The 25,443-nt window shown below is 39.8% G+C and overlaps 1 protein-coding gene across 2 annotated transcripts in view; it reads left to right on the top strand.

The window, feature by feature from the left end:
* Positions 1-25,443, top strand: part of EFNA5 (ephrin A5) — a 272,486-nt gene that overhangs the window by 199,062 nt on the left and 47,981 nt on the right. For both annotated transcript variants that reach the window (XM_084627982.1, XM_084627981.1), the window contains exon 2: positions 20,371-20,663. In XM_084627982.1, the coding sequence (XP_084484108.1) occupies positions 20,371-20,663 (293 nt within the window). The remainder of the gene's footprint in view (positions 1-20,370; positions 20,664-25,443) is intronic.

Genomic DNA, 25,443 nt, shown 5'->3' with positions numbered 1-25,443 from the left:
GCCCTGTAGCTAAGGCATGTGAAAGAAAACGAAGGAAGTGGCAGATGATTGCACCAAGTAAGATGATCTGTAACATTTTTTTTTTCCTTAGAGGCTGCAATGTTTTGGGGTTTTTTGGTATTATCCGTGTAAACTCCATTGCATATATCTAACATTAAAATTTGCACTAAAGTATGAATATGTTTTGAGCTTGTTCAGTAGTAGAAACTGTTCCAGTTACTACTGTATGTTGGAATTGCCTTCAGATTAAATACAACATATTTGCCAAACTTTCAGATTGTCCTGTCCTTAGATGAAACAATTCGCTCTGTCAGTATGTTCACTTTTTCTCACTAGTAGGTGAATGACTAAGCTAGTCAGGATGGTGGACTGATTCTGCATGTGTTCACTCACTTGTGTGCTTTTGTCTGATGTCAACAACAATAAACGTTGCATACAGGCTGAAAAACAAGCAATTCAGTATTTGGCACCTGTGGAAATAAAGGGATAATTTGTTGAACTGTCACCTGAACTGTTAGGCCCCAATTCAGGAAAACATTTAGTGGTATTGTAACCATATTGGTCCCAGGATATTAGACAGACCAGCTGGATGAGGTAATATAAATATGTATACACAAGAAACCCACAAATCACCACACTTAAGAGATCTAGTAACCATCCCAAATACGCCAAGAAATCCATTATCTACACCGAGGCACTCAGATACCACAGAATATGCTCCATAGTGAAGGTCTGGGATATCACCTTGACACGCTTAAAACTGCCTTCACCAAACCACAAGACACCAGAGAAGTAGATTGCGTTGTGGAAGAGGCCACCCAAATACCCCTAGAGAACTTGCTTAAATATGGGAGGTGGGGGAAGCCTCTGACTGCACACCCCTAATTGTTACCTATCATCCCACTCTGGAACCTGTATGGGGTGTCAGTAAACCATTACAACCCATATTTGATGGGGATCACATCCTGAAAGAAATCTTTCCCAAACCTCCTTTTCTGGCCATTAAACAACGCCCAACCTTGCCAAGGCAAGGCAAGGTCCCCACAGATCAGGACACACCAAATCAAAGTGGCACCAGTCCCTGCCATAACAGATGCAAAACTTGCAGACATATCTCCACTGCTACAATGATCAATACCCTCCCATAATATGCATTTCAAGATCCATGGGGGTCCTACACATGTCTATCGCAACATGGTGTGTACATCATTCAGTCCCGGTCTGCATTAGCAAATTAGGTCAGTATAACTGTCACTCAAGGGTGTGAAAAATCTACACCCCTCAGCAATGCAGTTAAATTGACCTAACCCCCAGTATAGATAGCACGAGGTTGATGGGAGACTTTTCCTGTCAACTTAGCTGCCACCTCTCAGGGAGGTGGAGTATCTAAGCCAATGGGAGAAGCCCTCCTGCTAGCGTAGGTAGTGTCTTTATTGAAGTGCTACAGCATCACAACTGTGCCATTGCAACATTTTAAGCGTAGATAAGCCCAAAGCGCACTAACTGCCTCAATAACAGCTATGTTGGTGAAACGAAATAATCACTATGCTCTCAAATGAACTCACGCAGAGAAACGATAAAGACAAAAACACAGTATCACCCGTGGGAGAACACTTTTCACAAAGTTATTACTCTGTCTGACCTCTCTGTCCTTGTCCTCAAAGGAAACTTGCACAACAGATTCAGAAGGTCTAACTCTGCTAGACACCAAAAATCATGGACTTAATAAAGACACTGGCTATATGGCTCATTACAACAGTCGTTAAGCCACTAACCCGCCTTTGTTCTACAGCTGTAGAGATGTTAACTGCCCACTTCACCTTGAATCATCTCTTGCAACATATGTTAACTCCTTGTCCTTGTCTGTTCCACGCTTGTATTTCGCTGTGACACTCTGAGTACTTTTCCCAGGCCTGAAGAAGAGCTCTGTGTAAGCTTAAACCAATAAAACATATTACCTTCCCTTTGCCCTTCTCTTCCCCCTCCCCCCCGCCCCGGTCTCTTTAAAAATGTACTTAAGTCCCATGCATATGGGCAATCCTGCGTAGGGCCACTTTCCAGAATTGGGGCCTTAATAATTAGATAGATAGCTTTAACCTTTAGCTCTTTTTAAAAACTGTGGTTAGTTGTAGCCTCCACAGCTTTGAACCAGTGTGTCAGGCTTTATTAGTTCTCATTATAATTTAAATAGAAATCTATTTCATTCCAGTATTAGCAAGATAATTCTTCTGTCTAGTGACAGTGTCCTATAAATTGCTTCAAAGTACATCAGAATTTCAGTATTTGAACATGTTAAGATGTGAATAAGTGTGAAAATACCAAAACTAAAGAGCAAAAGGTGCTTATTAATAAATGAATAAATAGTTTGGAAACAGAAACAAAATAGCCAGTGGTATGGTGGTGGAACAACTCAGTTCCCATAGCTCAGTGAAAATAATACATTGCTCTAACTAATGGCAACAATTTTCCATTTGACAGATTTGTCTGTGTTTCAGAATTACAAAGGTGTTTTTTTCGGATTTAGAAGAAACTGTTTTTCTGCTCTGGAATGGATCAGAAAATATAGATGCCCAGGAATAGTATAGAATGATGGAATCAAAATGCACAGGGTTGGGTTTTTTTAATAATTTTAACCACTGTTGTTCCCTTGACATAAAAACAAACAAAAAAAACTCATATATAAAATTCTTCTTAAATTTTCATCATAATAAACTCAAATTTACTGGTGAAATCATTAATCATTTAAAGTAAATTGCTTGCCTCACTGCTGGGACATGCATACATATACATAATAACAAAGAGGTTTTCAGTATATTTCCCTTTACAGAAGAAATGAAAAGTTAGGGAAATAAAGAAAATGACCTCCATCTGCCCAGCATACTGTCTGCAAATTTGGTGACGGCCAAAGCCTTAAATTACCATTTCCTTTTGGGAGCCTGGATAGCATAATTTCCTTCCTAAAGCCTTTGGAATAGGAGGAAGGTTATCATTCAAAGGCGTGCTCTACAGACGTTTCTTGCTGTCATTGTTTTGTAGTGGGGAGCAGGTGTAAAACAGGTTTGATTTTGCGTGCTGCACCATAAAAATTCCCACAGCAGGTGTTATGGAGCATAGATAACTTCCCAAGAACCTTAGAAATTGAGACAATCTGCAGAATTGAGCATAAGAGGATTGTGCTATTAATCCAACACGTTTGACTATTGATTGTAAGGTATGCACATGTATGGGAGTTATATAAAGAGAACAATAGAATAATAATCTCCACTGTCCATGAAGTGCATTAACATTTTACAAATAAAGGTAAACTAAAGTACTTACTCTGTTTTTACTCAGTCCTTGCTTTGGCCAAACTCCCATTGTAGTCAGTGGTAGTTTGACTGAGTTTGGATCAGAGGATTTGATCAAAAATAAGGAAAACCTGGAATCCCCACTTTGCCTCAGCTCATTTTATGCAAATATGAAAACATCCTTGGAAAATCAGTGACTTCCATTTGGACCCAGTGTTCTAAAGTCTTCAATTAAATTGTGATGTATCTGGCTTAAAATGTTACAAAATGGGAAATTCAGAGATAATATGGCAAATCAAATCTAAAACTACTGCATATTCCTCCCAACAGTAAATAATTTTACATACCAGCTATGCTGCAAAATCACATTATCTTGGGGCTGATTAGAGATCAAGTTTTATCCTTAATTCTGGGTAGGTTTTAATTAGTGATGGGGAAACCTTGGGAGGTTCAGAGGTTCCGTTCAGGTGTTCATCAAACCTTTTGACTCAACACAACACTTGAGTGGAGACATCTAGTGAACTGATCTTTATTCCAAGCAGGTGTTATCTCCCTCCCTTGTGATTTCCCATCACACCCCCAAATCTTTCCTTTCTTATAACTGTCTTATCAAAAAGAAAAGGAGTACTTGTGGCACCTTAGAAACTAACCAATTTATTTGAGCATGAGCTTTCGTGAGCTACAGCTCACTTCATCGGATGCATACCGTGGAAACTGCAGTAGACATTATATACACACAGAGACCATGAAACAATACCCCCTCCCACCCCAGTGTCCTGCTGGTAATAGCTTATCTAAAGTGATCATCAAGTTGGGCCATTTCCAGCACAAATCCAGGTTTTCTCACCCTCCCCCCCCCCCCCCCAAACTCACTCTCCTGCTGGTAATAGCCCATCCAAAGTGACCACACTCTTCACCATGTGTATGAGAACCTGGTGAGAGAACCTGGATTTGTGCAGGAAATGACCAACCTTGATTATCATACACATGGTGAAGAGTGTGGTCACTTTGGATGGGCTATTACCAGCAGGAGAGTGAGTTTGGGGGGGGGGGCGGAGGGTGAGAAAACCTGGATTTGTGCTGGAAATGGCCCAACTTGATGATCACTTTAGATAAGCTATTACCAGCAGGACAGTGGGGTGGGAGGGGGTATTGTTTCATGGTCTCTGTGTGTATATAATGTCTTCTGCAGTTTCCACGGTATGCATCCGATGAAGTGAGCTGTAGCTCACGAAAGCTCATGCTCAAATAAATTGGTTAGTCTCTAAGGTGCCACAAGTACTCCTTTTCTTTTTGCAAAGACAGACTAACACGGCTGTTACTCTGAAACCTGTCTTATCAAAAGTTACAGGTTCTTTCCTCTGTCCTTAGCCCCTTTGTCTTTGAAAACCCATGTAGCAATAACATATCTGGCTATAGTTTAGTAATAATTTTTTTAAAGGAGAAACCATTCATGTATAAGTATAAATATCTATAAAATAGTGTAAACTTACTGATAGACAATCATGGCTCCAATCATTGGTAGATGTGCAGGTGAACGAGCCCCAATCATTGCAGCCAATAATAAACAGGTAATGTGTTTACAGAAAATACTGCCTCAAAGGTGCATGTTTGGGAGTGCTTTACTGCTGTTACACTGACCGTAGAAATAAGGAAAACAATTTAATTTGTCTATAGTATTCTCTATTACTTATCCTAAACTGTAGTGTAGCATTCTCTGTTCTTAAAACAGTTGTGGTGTCCTGCCAATGAGGTGGCCATGATTCAGCTGTGGGAGAAGTGATCTCTGTATAGAGCAGGCTGAAGATGAAAATTGTGTACATATTTTGCTGAAACCCTTTGGGATGAAGGTACTATGAAGAGATTGAGGGTGCATTTTGGTAGTTTTAACCATTTTGAAAGTTATGCTTTTGAAAGAGTCTTTCTTTCTCTCAAAATAAAATGGTCAGATTCTTACTCATGTTGAGTGGAAGTCATACATATGGAAAGGATACATTTGTGGGTTAAGTGCTATTGAATGTGAATAAGAGATGCAGAATCAAATAATCCCCATAATGGGAATATAATTAGAAACAGTAAAAATTTTCAAAATGGTAAAAGTTTTGTGTGTGCCCATTGTATAGAATTATATCATTTACTAGACCTCATTCAGTTAAAAAATATTTGTAATTGTTGTCCAACAGACAAAATATTACAAAGATTACAATCTGCTTTATAGGGCTTGAAATATGTGTTAACTACTTATGATAAATAATCCCTCCCACCTTCTATTTAACTGTGACACTCTGAGTATGTTTCCGAGACCTGAAGAAGAGCTCTGTGTAAGCTTGAAAGCTTGGTCCAATAAAAAATATTAGCTCACTCACCGTATCTCTCTAATATCCTGGGACCAACATGGCTACAACACTGCATACAATATCTCAGCACATTTTCTTATGCCAGATACCAAAACACAGATTGTATTACAAACTAATTGCCATTTTAAAAAGCAAAGCAGAGCTATTTGAATCATTTTTGTAAGCATAAAACCCTCCCTTGAATCAGTATCTTTCTATTTTGTTTGAACTGGATAATTTACAGAGGCACATTTCTCTGGAAAAAATGTTTTAAGTGCATTTGTTCTGAGACTGTGTGTACCAACATTCAGTCTGATAGCAAATTTAATAGATTAGTTGTACTGTAAGTCTTTAGAAAAAATAACAGTATTAGAATAATATTTCTATCATTAATAATAGCTTTACTTGATGCTGTAATTTCTAATATAGAATTGTATTTTTTCTTTAAATTTCAGTGTGTGTGGAATGCAAGAGTGTCTTTTAAAAAGACTCGAATATAGAAAGTTAAAAAGAGTGAAGTTTAAATTATTAAATGTCCCTCTGGAACCCTCTCTAAAATTGTTCTCTTGATGTCATTAAGGTCAATCTTTTTTTTTTCTTACGATCTCATAGCTAAACATGGTTGAACTTTTTGTTACAAACAATTTATTCATTGATTGTGGCCCATTTTTCTGATATCAAATAGTCTGTGAATAGGTAATGACATTTTACGCATTTGTTAGTTATTCTTAACGGTTCAAATAGATTTGGCAAATGTATTTGAACTTGTGTTATTCATGACTTGTTCATAGCAAGTACCTCTTTGAGTATTAGATATTAGGATTTCCCTGATTTAGTAGTTAGTTTCCTGTCACATTGTATAGCTTACATTCTCTGATTTGATCCTCTTACTTGTATAGATCCTGATTCACAAAACCATCTGTATTCAGGACAGCATTTCATCATTTGCATTATCTTTAAGCACTTGTTAAAGCCCATTGAAAACTACTTGAAACAAGGGTCATGCTACTATTCAGTTGTTGAGATCCTACAGGATATTTTGCAAATAATTGTGAGAGCGCTACCCATATTGTATTTTAAGATACATAGGTCTTGAAATAACTGTTTTTCCTTCACAGTAACAATATTTTAAGTATGTTACAAAAATTGTTTAGTCCCAGAAGTGAAAGTAGTATACCCAAGACTAACAAATTACAAGGAAAGTGTCCATAACTGAGTTGTCCGGTGGCACCGTAAAGACTAACAGATTGATTTGGGCATAAGCTTTTGTGGGTAATGCATCTGAAGAAGTGGGGTTTTTTTACTCACAAAAGCTTATGCCCAAATCAATCTGTTAGTCTTTAAGGTGCCACCAGACTCCGTCTTGTTTTTGTGGATACAGACTAACACGGCTACCCCTCTGGTACTTCATAATTAAGTTGGAAATTAACAATATACTTAACTTACCTAGAAAAGGTGACATACGTATTCTGTATTTTTGCAGCACCCTCCCATAGGTTCTAAATGATAGACTAAGGAAGAGAGCTTATATTATACGTTGCTTTTTGGGTGTTCATGTTGCTGCTTGAATGGAACCAGGCTGGTTCATGGAACATTTGTGGTGTTAGGTGTTGCTATTAAAAAGTGGTTTTTCATCTTACTGCACTTGGTTATAGGATGTGGCATTGACACCATTTAGGTGAAAAGTTGTGAAATTATGGCAGTACATAAGTTTGTTAAACATGAAAATAAGGAGATTTTTTGGTGAACAATGTATAACTTTTGTGTTTGCCGATAAGGAAATTAATAGTTAATGTGATCCAGCTAACTTTTAGCAATCCTAGTAGCTTTTAAAAAAAATCTAAATTGATCGCTAAACAGTTAAAATAAAAGTTTATTAATCACTTCAGAGATTAATTATAAGCAGGTATATAAACAGTTGGAACTTTTTATACCCCTACTAACTATGTTTGCTTAAATATAAATTCATTGTCATTTACTGTCCAAGGCTTCAGCTGATACAAATCGACATAGCTATTTTCCCATAGAGTATTGAAGTCAATGGAGCTATGGCGATTTACACCAGCTGGCTCTAATTCTTTAGTCTGACTTTAATATATCAGTGGGAAAAATTGTTTGCAAAGATGACCTGCATTAGTGTCAGTGAACTATTTATTCTGTACTCCTCAAGGTGGAAATTGACTCCACTTTATGTATATCTATCACATTGTAGGTCAACCCGCCTGTCGTGCAAGTGTTCTTTCTTTGGCTTTGAGTGTGAAAAACAAGACCTTTCGGCAAATGGGGCATTGTTCTCCATATCCATTAATAGACGTCAGTGCATGCCTCAGGCAGGATTAATCAATACCAATCATGGAATCACATTCTATCAAGCCTGATAGACTGCGGCTTCTAGGTTAGACACATGGTCAACATATGTTGTTATGTAGTGCAAATCTGGACTGTTTAACACTAACTTATAATTATTAGTGCCCTGTATTTGCCCAGTTTAATTTAAAACCCTCCTCAATTTTAACTTTGAATGGGGGAATTCTGCCCCCTAATCTCTGCTGATCCTAAAGCATGCATGTTAGTGTGCCTGAAATCTGAGATGCAGACCATGATGTTCATTTAAAAAAAAAATCTGCCAGTTAATAAACAAGTTTTTTGAGATGGCCTAGGCTAGGGCATGAATATTGATGTGGATCTTGTGTTTGCAGGTAAGTTTGTATTACACATACTATAAAAGGAAAACCTTGAGAGTTTCTGTGAATATCTGTAGGGGAGTGAGTGTGACTGAGGGGATATTGTGAGTGGTGAATATTTTGAAGGCAGTGTATAGAAATGTGTGGATGTTAATTATCAGCTTCACAATCCACCTCAGATAAATTGGAGTAAATGTTGAGTGCCAGGCCACGAGTACCATTACTGGAGAGAACTAATATGAACAAAAGTAATTGGGAAATCCACATGAGCACATGTCCACAAATCAACCTAGCAAAGCGGCTGGCATTGTCTCAGGCATTATGGTTCCACAATCTGGATAAAGAGTCTGTGTGGAAACCCAGACTGATTTGAGTGTCTTCTTGGGTGTGGTTCCCTGCAGTTTGTGTGACTCAGGTTATCAGCACTGAAGTTTAATGTGTAAGTCTAAGGGTATATCTACACTCTGAAATTAGGTTGATTTTATAGAACTCGATCTTTAAAAATCAATTTTATACAGTCCATTGTGTATGTCCCCACTAAGCGCATTAAGTCGGTGGAGTGGGTCCTCAATACTGTGGCTAGCATTGACTCATGGAGCAGTGCACTGTGGGTAGCTATCCCACAGTTCCCACAGTCTCCACTGCCCGTTGGAATTCTGGGTTAAGCTCCAAATGCCTGATGGGGCAAAAACATTGTTGCAGGTGGTTTTGGGTACATGTTGTCGGTCTCCCCTCCCTCCCTTCTTGAAAGCAACAGCAGACAATCGTTTTGCATCTTTTTTCCTGGGTTACCCATGCAGACGCCATAGCATGGCAAGCACAGAGCCCACTCAGCTCACCACTGCTGTCGTGAGCATTGTAAACACCTCGCGTGTTATCCTGCAGTATGTGCAGTACCTGGCTAAGAGATGCCAGCACGAGGACGATTATGAGGAGAACATGGGCACACGCGTTCCTGAAAGCACAGACTGTGGCAATTGAGACATCATGGCGGCAGTGGGGCTGAATGATACAGTGGAACGCCAATTCTGGGCCCGGCAAACAAGCACAGACCGGTGGGACCGCATAGTGTTGCAGGTATGGGATGATTCTCAGTGGCTGCGAAACTTTCACATGCATAAGGCCACTTTCCTTGAACTTTGTGAGTTGTTTTCCCCCACCCTGAAGCGCAGGAATACCAAGATGAGAGCTGCCCTGACAGTTGAGAAGCGAGTGGTGATAGCCCTGTGGAAGCTTGCAACGCCTGGCTGCTACTTGTCAGTTGGGAATCAATTTGGAATGGGCAAATCTACTGTGGGGACTGCTGTGATCCAAGTAGCCAATGCAATCACTGACGTTCTGTTATCAAGGGTAGTGACTCTGGGAAATGTGCAGGTCATACTGGATGGCTTTGCTGCAATGGGGTTCCCTAACTGTGGTAGGGCAATAGACGGAATGCATATCCCTATCTTGGTACTAGACCACCTTGCCAACCAGTATGTAAACCACAAGGGGTACTTCTCAATGGTGCTGCAACCACTGGTGGATCACAAGGGCCGTTTCACCGACATCAAGGTGGGATGACCAGGAAAGGTGCATGACGCTCGCATCTTTAGGAACTCTGGGCTGTTTGAACAGCTGCAAGAAGGGACTTACTTCCCAAACCAGAAAATGACCATTGGGGATATTGAAACGCCAGTAGTTATCCTTGGGGACGCAACCTACCCCTTGCTTCCATGGCTCATGAAGCCATACACAGGCAGCCTGGACAGTAGTAAGGAGCAGTTCAACTATAGGCTGAGCAAGTGCAGAATGGTGGTAGAATGTGCCTTTGGACGTTTAAAAGCTCACTGGCGCTGTTTGCTGACTAGGTTAGACCTCCGCGCAACCAACATTCCCATTATTATTGCTGTTTGCTGTGTGCTCCATAATATCTGTGAGAGTAAGGGGGAAACATCTATGGTAGGGTGGGAGGTTGAGGCAAATCGTCTGGTGGCCGATTTTGAGCAGCCAGACACCAGGGCGATTATAAGAGCACAGGGAGGTGCGCTGCGCATCAGAGAGGCCTTGAAAACCAGTTTCATGACTGGCCAGGCTTCGGTGTGACAGTTGTGTGTGTTTCTCCTTGCTGCAAACCCACCCCCTTTGTTGATTTTAATTCCCTGTAAACCAACCACCCTCCCCCCTTCGATCACAGCTGGCAAAGGAAATAAAGTAACTATTGTTTTGAAACCGTGCATTCTTTCTTTGTTAATTTAAAAAAATTGAGATAAGTGACAAGGTAGCCTGGGTGGAGTGGGGGAGGAGGGAAGGACAAGGCCACATTGCTTATTGTAGCCACACTACAAATCAAAACTGTTTGAATGACAGCCTTCTGTTGCTTGGGCCATCCTCTGGAGTGGAGTGGCTGGGTGCCTGGAGCCTCCTCTCCCCTCTCCTCCCTCCCCCACCGCGTTCGTGGGTGTCTGGGTGAGGAGAGTATGGAAGCTAGGGGGGAGGCCAGGCAGTTTACACAATGGATGCAACGGGCGTCTGTGCTCTTGCTGGCTTTCCTACAGCTCCACCAGATGCCTCGTCATGTCCATTTGCTCCCACATTAGCCTCAGCATCGCCTCCTGCCTCTGCTCATCGCAGTCACTTAATGCTTTCCTGGCCTCTGCCACTGAATGCCTCCATGCATTAAGCTGTGCCCTATCAGTGCAGGAGGACTGCATGAGCTCGGAAGACATGTCATCGCGAGTGCATTTTTTTCACCTTCTAATCTGCAATAACCTCAGGGACGGAGATGACAGGGAGAGCATAGAAACATTTGCAGCTGCGGGGGGATAAAAAGGGAGCATAAAATTTAAGATGATACATTTCTGAGAACAAAAGGGAGATTCTTTCACAGTGAATCAAGCAATTCACACTAGACAGCACATGTGCTTTAGGTACAAGGTCGCATTTTGCCTTTTATATTGTGCGCCTGCCGGTATGGTGACACATGACACATGGCTGGGCAACAGAATTAAGTTTCCAGGCAGCCATGGTAAGCCAAAGGGTATGCGGGGTTGGCTTCTTACGCCTTCATAACATGTGGGAATGGTTTCAAACCGCAGCACCCTCCTTTCCCATAGCAAGCAATGCCAGTTGGGTTTCACATTTAAAAGGGCTGCAGTTTTTGGGTGGATGTGCAGCACACACCTCCCTCCACCCCACCGCGTGGCTATTCTCTGGGATGGTCCCTTCCCCCCACTGCATGGCTATTCTCCCTTTTAGCCAAGCACAAACAGCCCAGCATGAACGGGGTCCTTTTGCTGTTCCCTTACAAAAATTCCCCTATTTCAACCAGGTGACCATGAATGATATCACTGTCCTGAGACTAACACAGAAAGATCTAGACACAATATTGCTTGAATGCGACCAAAACCCAGGACCATTTGCTGCCGTGCTTTGTGCTGCAATGATTCCAGACTACTTGCTACTGGCTTGGCGTGGTAAAGTGTCCTACCGTGGAGGACAAAATAAGGCAGCCCTCCACAGAAACCTTTTGCAAAGGCTTTCAGAGTACCTCCAGGAGAGCTTCATGGAGATGTCCCTGGAGGATTCCTGCTCCATCCTCAGACACGTTAACAGACTTTTCCAGTAGCTATACTGGCTGCGAATGCATCTCAATTCTTCAGGGCAAATCAAACATTAAACACTATTGCTTTTAAACCCTGTACTGTAGTTACAAACGTGCCCTCACCAGAGGTGCCTTCTCTGTCTTCAGGGTTGGGAATCCTGCCTTGGGAGGGTATTGGCTCCAGGGTGATGAAAAGGTCCTGGCTGCCAGGGAGAACAGATTCACCGCTTGCCTGCTGCGCATTCTCCTCCTCCTCCTCATCCACAAAATCAGACAGTGGTGCGGTAGTGGTAGGGTCCCCCCATAAAATGGCATGCAGCTGATCATAGAAGCGGCATGTATGAGGCTCTGACCTGAAGCCACCGTTTGCCTCCTTTGTCTTTTGGTAGGCTTGCCTCAGCTCCTTAACTTTCATGTGGCACTGCTGTGTGTCCATGTTGTAGCCTCTCTCCACCATGCCCTGTGCGATTTTGGCATATATATTAGCATTTCTTCTTTTTGATCGGAGTTCGGCTGTACACATTCTTCTCCCCATACAGCAGTCAGATACAGTGTCTCCAGTTTGCTCCATGCTAGAGCTCATTTGTGATTCTGGGGGGGACTGCATGGTCACCTGTGCTGCTGAGCTCGCTACGCTGACCAAACAGGAAATGAAATTCAAAATTTCCCAGGGCTTTTCCTGTGTACCTGGCTAGTGCATCGGAGTTCAAAGTGCTGTCCAGAGCAGTCACATTGGAGCACTCTGGGATAGCTCCCAGAGGCCAGTACTGTCAAATTGTGTCCGCACTACCCAAATTCGACTCAGCAAGGTTGATTTTAGCAGTACTCCCAGACCAAAGTCAATTTGAAGAGCCCTTTATGTCGATGGAAGAGGGTTGGTTATGTGGATGCATTCATTTTAAAATCGACCTAATGTGGCTAAATTCAACCTAACCCCATAGTGTAGAACAGTGCTAAGTAACGCCTTTGACAGAATAATAACTCCTCCTCTACTCTCCCTTCCTCCTTCCCCCTCTATCTGGCTCAGTAAGTTAAATGCCCACAGCAATGAAAAAATCAATAAACAGGTAGAGGCTGCAGCTTCAGGGATTAAAGCTATCAGAACTGGGAGAAGCTGAGGACGGGAGTCCGACCTCTTTGGGATCCATTCTGACATTCCGCACGGCATGAGGGTGTCCCTTTTCACTCTCCTACTTTATCGTCCTCGTGTCTTGGCATGACTGTGTCACTGAAGCCCCACAGACCAGGCAAGTGCTTCGCTTCACAGGCTGTAACAGAACAAAAATTCTTAGAGATGAAAAGGAGGGCATGTGTGTTTACTTTGAACCGAAGTTCTTTTTCAAATGCAGACTTTGAGAGAGGACAGTGTTATTAAAAGGAATGAAAAATGTCCACATCATCAATAGGCAGTTTGGAAAGGCTGTGAAGTTAAGTGGGTAAAGGTGTTGCAGGACTTGAGCATCCCTAGAGCACTCAGATTTATAGATGGGAAATAAACGTTGATTTTTGTTTCCCCTTCCCTCTTATGTTTTCTCAGGAAAGAGCAATTAGTTTCTATTTTTTATGATTACATTATCATTGCATATATATCTTTCTGCAGAGCTGGCTATAAAAAAAACAATGTAGGACCCAGCTGTACAAATAAACATAGTTATGAGTGTGAGGAGGCTATATTAATAGTAAATGGAGCACACACATTTTTGCATAGTTAATAAACAGCTTTTAAAAAGAAGTCCTCCTTATTTTTAAGTCAGGTGCCATTGGTAGTTGCTTTAATGTAGCTATAGTTTCATATGCAGCACTGAGACTGGGAAAGTTTTTTGAGGGCATAGTGCTTTTAATGGAATTTGCATAGAATGTGCTATCTGAAGACATTATACTTATACACAAGAGGAAACAAAAAAGGATATATTACTTTTCTGCTCAAATCCACCCCTTTCTCTTTTATTTAGTGGTGTCTCTGATGTAATGCCATCAATACAAACCTCGTCCTGCTGACTATAGTTTTCTCAGTGTGGAGGGTCAGTTTCAACCCTCAGGACTGCTCAGTTCTAAATGCGTTCCTTTGATTAAAAACCAAAGGTCAAGTTAGCTTTGCTCTCTTCTTTCTTCCCACTCCCCCTCTCTTTAAATAAGTTGTCTGTCAGTTTTAGCATGTAGCATAATGTTCCATATATGTTGTCAGTTTATAAGAAGGGTAAACTTGCTGTTTAACAAAAAAATAAAATGTCTACAATGAACAGAGCAATTGATAACCAGGGGGAAAAGGATGAATTCCAAAGGGAAGGCAAACTATATAAACTGGCCCTGTGCTCTTGAAGTCCAGCTTAATGCTATTCTGTTCTGTACCATGCCACTGTGCTGTCTCGTCTTTGATTCTCTCCTCTTTCCCCCATTCCAAGGAGTATGTCATATTTTGCTGCCAGTGCAGGAAGGCAGCAGGAATAAGAGGTGAAGTTAGGTTCCTAGTACATTTGTACAAAGTGAAAAGGCAGGAAGACTGTATCAGTTTTACTGCGAAGGCGATAGGTTGTTGCAGTCTGTTGTGAAACAGTAATTTGAAGTCTGATGAACTCTCAAGTGCAGGGACTGGATTCTGCTCAGCTGCGTAATTGTGATGGAAATGGGCCAATGAAAGCAGAGGCTTGGGCACAATCTTTTGGGTGCCTATCTTCTCACAGAAGCCTGACAATTGCGGAGCAGCTTTAGCTGAATGCCTGTGACCATGTCTTATTTTGATCAGCTGCGTCATAGCAAAGACATGTAATTATCATAATCTAACAATTAGTCTGACATCCTTTCCCAGTGTTTAATTACCCCCGATAAATGATAATTTAATAGAGGACTTAATGACAAAAGAATAACTTGCACTTTGCTTCATGTACTTAAGTTGCCTCTTTGTCTAGGCATGTTTTTGTGGCGCTGCTTGAAGAACAGTCTTGATGGTCATTTCCTTTGTTTGTTCTGTCAGTCATTATTTTGTCTCCTAATATTCTTTTCTAATAATATTTGAACTTCTCCTAACTTGTGAAATTGTAACATATAGGACCAAAAGATGATGGTAAAATCTTCTTTATTACTTTCATTTTTGTTTGTTTGCTTGCTTTCTGAGGTTGGGAATACACTTTTAGATGCCCTAAAATGTCACTTATTTCATTATACACACTTTTCTTAGCATCTGGAAAATGCTAAATATTCTTCTGGTTTGAATGGAGCTGAAATTAAAAAAGCTCTTTGATTACTTCATTGTTTGTGCATCAGAATTAGTGATGATGTCAGCACAGCTATATGAACAGAGTTTATTAAATGTTGTGACAAAGCCAGTAAAGGCAGCAGAAAAGCATTAATGGGTGCCACAAAAATAGCAGCTCTAAAATAAATTCACAGCAGTAAAATTATGTACTTAACCCCTGAGGTTATTAGCAAGCATGAAACCTTCCCCATCACATTATAAGAAATTTTAATCAAATATGGGTCTTGGGGGGACTGTTTAAAAGAACAAAGAATAAATAGACATAGGTTTTCCTGTTATGAGTTACCATGCTTCCATCAGGATTCAATGGAAGTAGGAGTTTAATTTTGGATGTTAAAAGGCTTTGAATAAATCTGTTTCTTATGAGTTGATTAAGCCACTGATAATGTGTTGATCGTGTCATTATAAGTAACACAGCACACCTGTAAAGGGGATCAGTGGTGCTTAGGATAGATACATACATCAAATACATCTGAAGGGACATCAAAACGTTGTCATAGTAGACATCAATATCTCTTCAAAAAGGATTTAATTTTGCCTGAGATTGTACTGTATTATTTCATGCAGAAATACCCAAATGTACATTCAACTCTCAAAACAAAAGCCTTCTACTGTTCTGTTTCTGACAAAGCCCAGCTAATTCATTCGTTTCATCTTTCTTTCTTTTCCGCTCTCCTGTTAAATTTATGTTAAGAATTTGTTGGTTCATTGAGCCTGATTCACTGTTGCCCTGCACTTTGTATCATCAGTAACACGAGGACAAATGGGTGTTTAATCTTCTGATTTGGTAACATCCGCTTTGCGTAGGTAACAAAGAATCAGGGCCACCGTCTGCAATTGACTACTTCTGGGGCTATAATCAAGACTAGAATTTCAACATTCATGGTTACAGCACTTACTTGAACTAAATTCCTGTTAAAATTAAAGACCTTTCATCCATTTGAGAGAACAAACTTTGAGTAAGGGAAGGAATGATGCTACAGAAGGAAGTGTTTCCTGTGCACTCAGTGTGAAATAGAGGAGCTCCTAGTAGAATATGTACTTAAGAAAGGATATGACTTCTATCATTTGTATGGGAGAAGCAACAGGGAGAAGCTAATGCAGTTTTTTATTCATCTATATGATAATGGGCAATTAATGTCAGTTGCGCTATGTTTTAAACCAGGTTTTTATATTATTTATTTAAAGAAGGAAAGAAAGAAAAGAAAGTGAAGTAGAGCAGCATGCAAAATATTATTTCAGTCTAAATACCTAGTTAAATAAATCATTTCTTATTTCAGTAGCCAACAAAGTTATTAAATTCAAGATGAGGCTTGCATATGCTTCAGAATTTATAATTGTGAAAAAATGCATGTGCACAGACTGTGTGCTTGAATTTGCATTAATGGATAAGCAGAGCACCAGAATTAGGTTCAAAAGATTTTTGTCATCATGATGTTTCTGTCATTTAAATTGTCATGCAGCTTTTTCACCATGTTCTGAATTCCTAGTGTTGAGAATTAAAAAAACAAAAACAGGAGGCATCTGAGAAATTAAGTATCCTTATGTTTGTTGTTTCTCCCAACTATTCTATAGTGGTATCAGCGTAAGTTTTGTGTAATGATCTGGTATGTGTAGGTTATGGAGAAATTTTGGATTAGAAGGTACTTAGCTATCTGTTTTTGTGTCTTCTAATGCCTCTTCCTCTTCCACGTGAGTGGATCCCAATGCAGGATCAGGGCTGACGGAAGGAAAAGTAAAAGAGCATCTCTGGTGTTGGGAGAGACAGTAGGAGAGCATAAGGTTTGCATTCTCAGCTGAAAGGAACAACAGAAGTGGGGGAGGAGGAAGATGCTTGTTATGACATAAACACAGGCTGCTGTTTTTCTCATCCTTTCTCAAAACATATTTGTAAACTAATTCCACTTCCATTCTCTGTGTTGCCGCGTTCTACAAGCAGTTGGCTAACAGGGGCTGATATATGCACTTATTTAAAGCCAAAGCTTTGTCTCACTCTAGTATTTGGTTTTACACTAATAATATTAGGTTTGCAGCTGGTAAATGTCAAATATATTCCCTTTGGATTCAGTTTAGGGTGCTTTAGGGGCAGTTTCATCTTCTAGTTTTTAGCTAGTTACTAATCAGCATACTTAACTTTTTAATACAAGCAGTGTCCTGTCTCTTTTTGTTTTCCCTTTCTGAGCATAATATGGCACTTGAAGAGGGGAGAATGTAGTCTTAATATACTCTGGTAGGCATGTTGGAAATTATGTAACTTCTTTGGTAAAAATAAAATAAGTTTTGAAAATCTAGTAAGCCTCTGTTCCACTTAGCTTGGACTCACATTAACTTGGTTACTGGATCCCTCAGAACATTACAGGAGAGGGAATAAATGTCCTGTCTGCTTCCTTCCTCTCTAATATCCATTCTGTCTCCTTTCAGTATTGCTGTTACTATATTTATGGAGTTGCTTGATAAAATATCTGGTATATGTTTTCCCTGAAGCAGGTTCACTGCTGTGCCAGCAATATCAGCTAAAGACCAATTTACATCACTTTAAATATGCACCATCTTCTTCCTTTTTCAGACATTTAAATGTGAATGCTTTTTGGTGATAGAAAACGATTATGGAATGAAAGTATAGACACTGTAGGGAAAAGTGATTACAAAAAATACCAAGAGGAAAAAAATGACTTAGCTGTGCACTTCAGCTGCAAATCTGCTTTGCAGTTAGTGTTTCCTTCAAGGCTTTCTGTTTCCAGCTGTCCATATTAGTGACATGGGAGTAAACTGAAGAGCTTGAAGAAGACCATAAGGTCCATGACTTGTAGAGGCAGAAGGAAGTTCAGCCAGTTCTTAATTTGTGCCGGGCCTGAGCCTGGACTCCTCTAGGCTTGGCAGTTAATGGCCCTGGCACCTCTGGGCTCCTGGCCGGCAGCCACTGCTCTCCAGCCACCCAGCTCTGAAGGCAGCACTGGAATACACTGTACCATGCCACCCTTCTGCAGTGCTGCTGGTGGCTGCGCTACCTTCTGAGCTGGATACCCAACCAGCAGCCACTGCTCTTTGGCCACCCAGCTTGAGCCCCAGCACCTCTTTCATTACAAATTAAGGACTGAGGTCATGTCTGTTAAAAAGTAACGGTCGAGGAGAAAAGTTAGGTCATGGATTTATTTATTTATTTGTTTATTTTTGTTCAAAGGAATAAAATGGAAGGACACCACTAAAAAGGGATTAGACAATTTCAACATTTATAATATTAGGTGGAGCAGCTCTTTCACTCCCACTAGAGATGAAGTTTAGATCACAGATTTTTTATTAGTCTATCTCTTTATTTATATGATACCCATTACCATAGCCTTGGTTCTTAAGCACAATAGCTCCCATCCCTAAACCATAATTGTCCCTCTCTATTTGGGAGAGGTCTAGTACCAAGGAACCCGGTGAATAACCATGCAGGAAAGTTTGCAGTGTCTGCATGTGTATCCCACACACCTTCTGGGTGTGGTGGTCTGTCCCATCTGGTGGCACTGAGACCACTTAAGGAGAGAGATAAAGGAGTCTGCTCTACAGCTTAGCTAACAGCCAGTTGGCTTTTAGCTCGTGCAGCAGAGGCTTATGCATTAAGCTCCAGAGTTCCCTGGTTCGATCCCACCCACTGACAACTGGGGTCTGTTGACGTTACACATGCGCAATAATTAAAGCCAGGTAGGGCACATACTCACTCTTCTTTACTAATTAAAAAATGGAATTTTAGAAAAATATAAATAAGGAGATTGTTGGGAAAATTGGGTTTCTGTATACACACAAGATATCCCTGTTTGTAACCTCTAGGTTACAACTAATAATTTAAATAAATGAGTTTTTGTCTGAAATGACAGTAGTTCAAAAAGGGTTTTCCATATTACAGGAAGAAACCATGGGGCTGTGCGTTGGCAAGAATTCTACAGCTATATCAGGCTTTTTCCTTTAAAAATCTGTTATTGAAGCAAAATTATTGTAGGGATATGAAAATGTATAGTTTGCTCTGAATATTTCCTTGGAGGACCAGCAGATCATTGGTTTTCTCTGAAATTCGGTAGAAGGACCCAGGTGGCAGATTTCAAGCCCGTCAGGTATTTAAAATATGCCCTTCAGCTGAAAAGAAGTATTACAGTTAAACCTGTCATTATCCCTTTATCATTCTGTGGTGCACTTGACAACTGTAGCAGTCAAAGAAAGAAGCCACAAGTAGTGATGAGCAGTCAGCCTGAAGTGGAATGGGTCAATGTTTGGTTGCACGAGTTGCCCTAGGGGAAGTTCACATCCATTGACAGACTTACAGGTGTTGGTTTATGGAATCTTTAAATGTATCAGGGTGGGCTCATGTGAAGGTGTTGAATTCCTTCTCATAGTTTCTTCCACAAATAATGCCAGGCATTAAAAAGTCAAAGTAAGTGACACTTGCTAAACCTCTTCCTTTCAATGTCTAAAGAATCTTCAGTAATAATAATAATAATATAAAGGAGTGCATCTGGGCCACTGCCTTACACTACATTTCTCATCTGGCTCTCATTCAGAACTGTCAAGTTAGGCTGAGTGCTGATAATTCATATCCCAGTATCCTTTTATCTGAATGTAGCAATATCTCCTCTGTGTACTTTGGCAGTGGAGTTACACTGCTTTTCAAATACCTTTAAAAAGCAATCCAGGCTTTTCTTCCATCTTGACAAAGTGTTGCCAGTAATGAAGAAAAAAGTAAACGTAGTTGTGCTGCTGTAGTCAATTTAAGTATTTTTAGCCCAATCAGCTTGCAGCACGTAAGTGCTTACTGCTGGATTGGTGATTTTGTGCGTGTCTGTGTTGATGTGTACAGTGAGACTGATTTGGTGAACCTAGTGCATTTTCTCTTTCTTTTCCTCTTTTTGCTTAATTTTAAATTAAAAAAAAAACACTGTTCAGAAAACCACAGGAGAAAATACACTTTAACTTAGTGTAAATTAGCAAGAAGATAATTCTACATGCTGAAGGAATGAAAGTGTGAATGATCATGGTACTGCATAAACAGGTGCAACTCTGCTGATGTCAACAGAGTAGCATCCATTTACACCAGAAGTGAATTTGGCCAGGATTATTTTGAAAAGTGAATGATGTGGCTGAAGTGAAATGAAGTGGAAGTAATGACCTTATCATTCTCGAAAGAGAAAATCTATAGCTAAGTATCCTGAGTTAACTCTATCTTTTGTCTTCGTGTTTCGTTTAATTTTAGATTCCAGAGGGGTGACTACCACATTGATGTCTGCATCAATGATTATTTGGATGTGTTCTGCCCTCACTATGAGGATTCGGTGCCAGAAGATAAGACTGAGCGCTACGTTCTTTACATGGTGAACTTCGATGGCTACAGCTCCTGCGATCACACCTCCAAAGGATTCAAGAGGTGGGAATGTAATCGGCCTCATTCCCCAAATGGACCATTGAAGTTCTCAGAAAAATTCCAGCTCTTCACTCCCTTCTCACTAGGATTTGAGTTCAGGCCAGGCCGGGAATATTTCTACATCTGTGAGTATCTAGAGATTTGTCATTGTTGCATAGCAGCTGTAAGAAAACAGGCTAACTTTTTCACCTATGTTTTATGGAGCTGCAAAAGACCAGCCTATATGGGTGGCAGATGCCTCTTAGTAAATGCAGACTTCAGGATCCCCAGATTCATTAGCTGGGAATCTAGAGTAAAAATCAGATTAAAAGCAGTTTCTTTTCCCCACATGAAATAGCATGTCAGCCTGTTCAATGAACCTTTGCTGATGTTTAAAGCTAGAGATACTACTGTAGTTTTTCAAACATTCTAAAAATTCTCAGGGGAAAATAATTAACTTTGTATACATAAGTCCCTAACTGTTCTTATTTGTGTGGCTGAAATACCCCTACCATCACCATCATCGTCGTCATCATCAGAGGGGAAATACTGTATACCCTGAAGATGCAATAGCTGCACATGCCAATGGTCCAATATTGTTTGAAGTAATAATGTCTCAGGGTAAATACTTCTTGTACCAAGCCAAAGAGAACTTTATTCAGAGCAGCTGTTTCTTTAAGTGTGGGGTATATGGAATGCGGTGGAAGCGGGTTCGAAGTAAATTAGCATGAATGAATGCATCAGTAAAAAGTGATGGTGAATGCTGTGTGCTGCAAGCTGTGTTCCAAGGAGACCTGTACCAATTTAGGCAAGAGAGAGATGAGGAAGTGAGGGCAGAAACCTAGAGGAGAGGCAGGATAACTGCTGGGGATAAAGGAATACAAATATCAGGAGGCTAAAACTGGAAAGTTGAGCTAACTGGAATTTCATGATCTCATAGCCGGTCTGGATAGCTGTCACTCCTTCAGTTATCTTGTTTGGGTAATACTCCACCAAAGATCTCATTTCATCCATTTATTATGTACCTGAAGTCTCCTGTTTCCTAACAAGATTCCAGTATTACAACTGCAATATTTTCCCATGCTTTCAGTGTCAGACAAGGGAATTAAAAGCTTTAAACAGGGCTGAAGTTCTCAATAAATATTGCCTTCATGTCTGGAGATGGCCTTTCTACTGTGAAACAGTCATTCTACCTCATTTCAGCAGAGAAACTGAATACATAGCATTCCTATTTTTCAGCCTCATTTCTTTAGCATTTTCCCTTTTAAACCTACAGGGAAGTGTACTCATAGTGAATTGTTTTCAACTTCCTTTCCTCCCCATCAAATAAAGTTTTATAATAAGAGGGATTTCAGCATCATAAGAATACTACCTTGTTCTCTCTCTCGTGCTGCAGTGCAATAAAAAAAAAAGAACTGTAAAAGTTTTATCATTTCAGTACTGGTTCCATGAGATAGTCATGAGAAAACATGTAAAAGCCTGATGCCATTTCACATCTTGTAAGTGAATAAAAAAGGGAATCATAGCTATGTGGAGAATGTTGTAGAATAAATAATGCACATTGTATTGAAAACATGAAAACTGCCCATTAACGTCCGAAGGAGTTTTCTGTCACTAAATATTACAAAATCAGGCCCCATGTAAGCATCAGGTTTGTCTTTTAAGTGAATTTTTTCCTTCTTAAAAATCCTGCTGAGAAAACAAGCAGGGATATATAAGATGAGGAATGAATTCTAATTTGCATCATGTGATTGCTTTGCAATAAAATGCTGTACAACTACCATACCACACACACTGTTCAAACCTCCTTATTTGCTTTCTAGACTAACAAACAGTAATAAAAGTGAAAACCAAACAAGAATGTAGAGAAATCTCAACTTGGTCTAACTAGTTAATAGCCTGATTATCAGAAAATACAAAATCCACTGAGCTTTATAAACAAGACATTATTATTCAAATGCACCCACTGTGCTTATGACTGGTTTTCCTTGTTTGTGGTTAAATTCAATATTTCACTAAAAATCATTGTGTCTTCTATAACATTCATTTAACAAAGTCATTTAACTGTCAAGGGTTCCCATCAAAGTAATTGTTCCAAAGAGCGTTAAAATATCAGGAGTTTTATGCTGTTCAACTGAGTTTAGCTGGAATTACTTTTTTTTTAATGAAAGACAAGAGCACAAAATTAGCAGCTAAGAGATGTCCGTTTACCAGTAGTATATTGGCCTGGTAGTCAGTTAAATTAGATTTTCAGCCATGTTTCAGAGACACAAAAACATTCTCTCTCCTTTGCTATAGTTGGAATATTTCTTCCTCTTCATTCTTTCACTCATTGTGAGCAGTAGCACAGAGTAGCTAATACAGTGATCCCAGAGAAGCATTATATACTGTGGTAACAATTAAACATGAAGATTCTCAAAGGAAGGTTGTCCACCATGATATCTTTTTTTTTTCTTCAAATATGGGCTGAATGAACAAGATGGTAAAACAGTTCCTTGTTCCTTTCTTGAAGTTATCAGCATGCCCTCCATTGCAGGCCGCAGAAACAAGCATTGCTACCTTACTGTCTGAATGGTTAATATGCTCATTGCTCAGCAGGGGGATGTTTCATCTACCCATCAGATCCAAAAATTTTGACATTTATAAACATGTTATCCAAGGACAGAAGGCTAGTAGCTTTCAGGTTGGTGTATTCTGGGAAACAGGATTCAAATTGTCCAGTGACTAGATAGCCTGGAAAGTAAGAGGAAATTGAGCTATTGCCTGGGTTGGTGTAGTGTTAGGCTAGATTTCACACTCCTTGGTATTTATTTGCAAAAGTTTTTAAATAAGAGCCATTATCAATCTTCCTGCCGTATGCTTTAAGGACAATTTTTGTCCCTCCTACTTCCACCAGTCTCAGGAAATGTAATAACCATAAACCAATTATTTTCTTTCTACCTGAACTATCCTTTTTATGAAATATCGCTTCCCTTTATTGCTCCATGTCCTCATTGGCATTTGGCACACAACATGTATCAGCGGAATGGAGTCAGATCTCCTTGTTCTTTATTTCCCCCATCTAGAAATCTTAGATTATTACATGTTTTGTATCAGATCATCTCTATTTGCACTTGAGAGATGACTTCAATAATATAAACCTGCATATCAGCAAAATATCAGTTAAGTAGGTTTACTTTTGGAAGGGGAAAAGTTTATTAACTGGAGTTTAGTTCCAAAAACCTAACTGCTTACAGCAGCGTTTATTAGGGTAATTTTAGTGGAAAAAATAATGGATCAAATTATGGGGCTCAGTCCTTCTTCAGACTACCATCTGTGGAGGGTAGAATGTGTTAGCCTGACTAAAAACCAAGTAAAGATCATGGGATTTAGACCTTTATTATTATTGTTACTACTGAAGCAAAAGCAGACAGAAGAAGATGTAACATACTGAAAGAGTGAGGTGTACCCAAAGAACTTGAATGTTTCATGGAATTTTTATGTTTTGAGTAACTTCTTTAAGGAGGGAAACAGAGAGAGCATGCAGTCTAATAGCAGAAAGGGGGGAAAAAACAACATAAGGAAGAGGGAAGTTTCAAACTGACCTTAACATTTGGATTTTTATATGGTTCAGAGTACAGATTTGTCTTGAATATGTTTCAGTATTTTTATCAATGATGTGGAAGTAACTATAAAATCACTGCTGATAAAAATTTACAGATGACACAAAGATTGGCCTAATGGCAAAAAATGAGACAGTCTGGAAACTCATATGGAATGATGTGGATTGCTCAGTAAACGGAGTCCATTCAAATGAAATGCATTTCAGCACAGCCAAATGGAAGATTTTACCTCTAGGAATAAGGAATGTAGGCCACACATACGGAAATGGGGGACTGAGACTCTGAAGCAATAATTCTGAAAAGGATTGAGAGGTCATAGTGTATAAACACCAGCATGGCTGGTCCCTGTGACCCTGTGGCAAGAATTTCTAATGTGATCCTTGGATTTAGATTTACAGGGGAGCAGTGAGTAGGAGTAAGGTGATCATTTTACATCTTTAAACAGCACTGGCAGGACCTGTACTGGGATACTGCATTGAGTTCTGGTGCCTTCATTTTTTAAAAGATATTGAAAAAATTGGAGAAGGTGCAAAAAAGAATCACAGAAATGATTTGATGGCTGGATAAGGAGCTCAATTTAGTATAGTTATGAAAAAGTAGCCTGGGAGGTGACTTGATTATAACTTATAAATACCTTCATGGGGAGAAAATACCAGATATTAAAGGGGTCTTTAACTTAGAGGAGAAAGATATAACCAAGGCCTGGTTGTTATAACCAGACAAATTCAAATCAGAAATAAGGCATATATTTTAATAATGAAGTTAATTAACCATTAGAACAAATTACTAAGGGAAGTGGTGGATTTTCCATCTTTTGAAGCCTTCAGATCAAGACCGGATGACTTTCTGAAAGATATGCTTTAATCAGACACAAGTTACTGGACTCATTACAGGGGTAACTGGTTGATATTCTATGACCTGTTTTATGTAGGAGGTCCTACTAAATGATCTAATGGTCCCTTCTGTCCTTAATAACTATTAATCTAGGAGTCTTTCTGAGCTTGTTACTACTAGTTTGTACTGATGGGTATTCCCACTCAGGTAAAAACAGTCAGTTACCTAGCATGATATTAATAGGTTCTTTCCCACTGGCTTGTACATACCTCTTTGGATTGCCAATCTATTTACTGTCGTAAAGTAAAGGAGATTAATACAACCATATCTCTGTGAAGTTAGATTTGTAGGGCAAAATTTTCAAAAACTCCTAAGCTCCATTGTTAAAAATTACTTAGGCACTTAGAAGTCTAAAGTTTCATTGAAAGGTTGTGGGATTAGGGTGCCCGATTTTTTAGGAAATATTAGCCATTAATATGTTTTCTGTGTA

The sequence above is a fragment of the Lepidochelys olivacea genome (assembly GCF_965140295.1).
Source record: "Lepidochelys olivacea isolate rLepOli2 genome assembly, chromosome: 5".
Classification (NCBI taxonomy): domain Eukaryota; kingdom Metazoa; phylum Chordata; order Testudines; family Cheloniidae; genus Lepidochelys; species Lepidochelys olivacea.
This window is presented reverse-complemented; position numbering and strand designations above follow the sequence as displayed.